The sequence below is a fragment of the Austrofundulus limnaeus genome, unplaced genomic scaffold (genome assembly GCF_001266775.1).
Source record: "Austrofundulus limnaeus strain Quisiro unplaced genomic scaffold, Austrofundulus_limnaeus-1.0 Scaffold70, whole genome shotgun sequence".
NCBI lineage: Eukaryota > Metazoa > Chordata > Actinopteri > Cyprinodontiformes > Rivulidae > Austrofundulus > Austrofundulus limnaeus.
The window spans coordinates 1359748-1361334 of record NW_013952472.1 but is presented as its reverse complement, the minus strand read 5'-3'; the positions used below and the strand labels follow the sequence as shown (position 1 = coordinate 1361334).

Below are 1587 nucleotides of genomic sequence, written 5' to 3'. Positions count from 1 at the left end.
CCTGAAGTGGCCGTCGTGCTCAAACATGTTGGGGAGGTTGGGCGTGACGTTCAGGATGTAGGTGATGTTGTGCTGGCCCAGCACGTCCAGGTTGGTGGAGTCTTTGGCACAGCCCAGGTAGAGATAAGGCAGGATCTGAACGGGGAAGTCGGGCTGGTTGCTGGGGACGGGGCTCTCCTCGGACTCCGTGGTGCTGCTGGGCTCGCGGTCCGACTCGCCGTCCGAGCAATCCGAGCTGAGCCGCAGGTTCCYGAAGCCCAGAACCAGCATGGGGGGCGACGAGCTCGGGCACGAGCCATCCAGGAGGGTCTCGCAGTGCTCCGGGTACTTGGTGTGGAACTTTTCAAAACCACCTGGACAAGATAGTAGGCTTCACAGCCGTCGTCTCGTAGTTTTTTGAGGAGCAGGAACAGGATGGTGGTCGGGGAGGAAAACCCGCCGTCCTGTCAGTCCGCTCCGCTCTCGTCGTACAGGACCACCGTGTCCGTCTTGCACCGCCTCAAGAACTTCTCCTTGTCCTCGTGTTTGGGGATGATGGTCTGCACGGGTATGTTGCCCTTTCGGAACCTCCGGAGCATCAGCCCCGTCACGGCCATGTTGATGGCGGTCTCTACGTGGGACGACTCGTAGAGCTCGTGCGAGCGGTAGTCCAGCACGAGCAGACCAGACGCGCCTCGGGTCTCCAGCTCGAGTTGCAGCCATTCCGCGCTTTTACTCGGCCTCACGTTCGACATATCGCACTCACTATCATGCTACAGAGCTCCGAGCGACGGGAAAGCACATCTCCGACCCGACGAGAAGAATTACAAAGGAAGAAAAAAACACAACAAAAATAAAGAAAAGGCTTAAATGTTGCCCCGGCAGCGCATGGCGCTTCTGCCTGAGCGAAAAGATTTGCCTTCTTTCCTCCTCTCTCTTTCCATTAGTCTGGTCCCAGTTGGCCGAAGAGTTCCTAAACACTTCCTAACACTTGAGTTTAAAACACAAAACTCTCCTGATCAACTTTAACTGTCCCACATCGTACCAGGATGTCTGACAAGCACATTGTCGTGTTACCATTCCGATGCTGAGAGGCTATTTTTTTCTTTTTTTTCTTTCTTTCTTTTTTTTTGTCCAAGTTGACAGAACAGCAACTCAAAGGGGAGGAGTTCTCCTCCTTACAATTTAAAGTCACAGCAGAAATATATCACAAAAAAACCTGAATGAAAGTACCAGAGCTGATTCAAACCACTTTTCTAAGCAAATACACGAGGTGTTGTAAGATATTAATTTTCTATAGTGACTGAAAACTGTTTATAAACTGCTAGCTACATCAGCATTAACAGAATGAGTTACAAACAGTGAGGTGACAATGATAAGAAAGGATCATAACAGTGTTCTTTCACATTTTCCTAACTCTCCTCAGTCAATGCATAACAAGCAGGTTATATAATACAACAGATCTGAGTCTTCTTGGTCAGGTTGTTTGTGTTTACTGTACCAGTTGGCCATAATCAGACTGGGCAAGAAGATAAGCAATGCTGAGCATATTAGCAAAACAGCCAACAGTAAGGGGTAATTAGTAAAAACTGTAGTATATATATATAT

The 1587-nt window shown here is 49.2% G+C and overlaps 1 protein-coding gene across 1 annotated transcript in view; it reads right to left on the bottom strand.

Annotated features, from left to right (window-relative positions):
* LOC106519052 (dual specificity protein phosphatase 7-like) overlaps positions 1–1114 on the bottom strand; it is a gene marked incomplete in the record, with an annotated part of 6591 nt that extends 5477 nt beyond the window's left edge. Inside the window, 2 exon segments of the mRNA XM_014010553.1 lie at positions 36–357; positions 360–1114. Coding sequence (XP_013866007.1) covers positions 36–357; positions 360–734 — 697 coding nt within the window.
* Between the last annotated feature and the right edge of the window lie 473 nt (positions 1115–1587).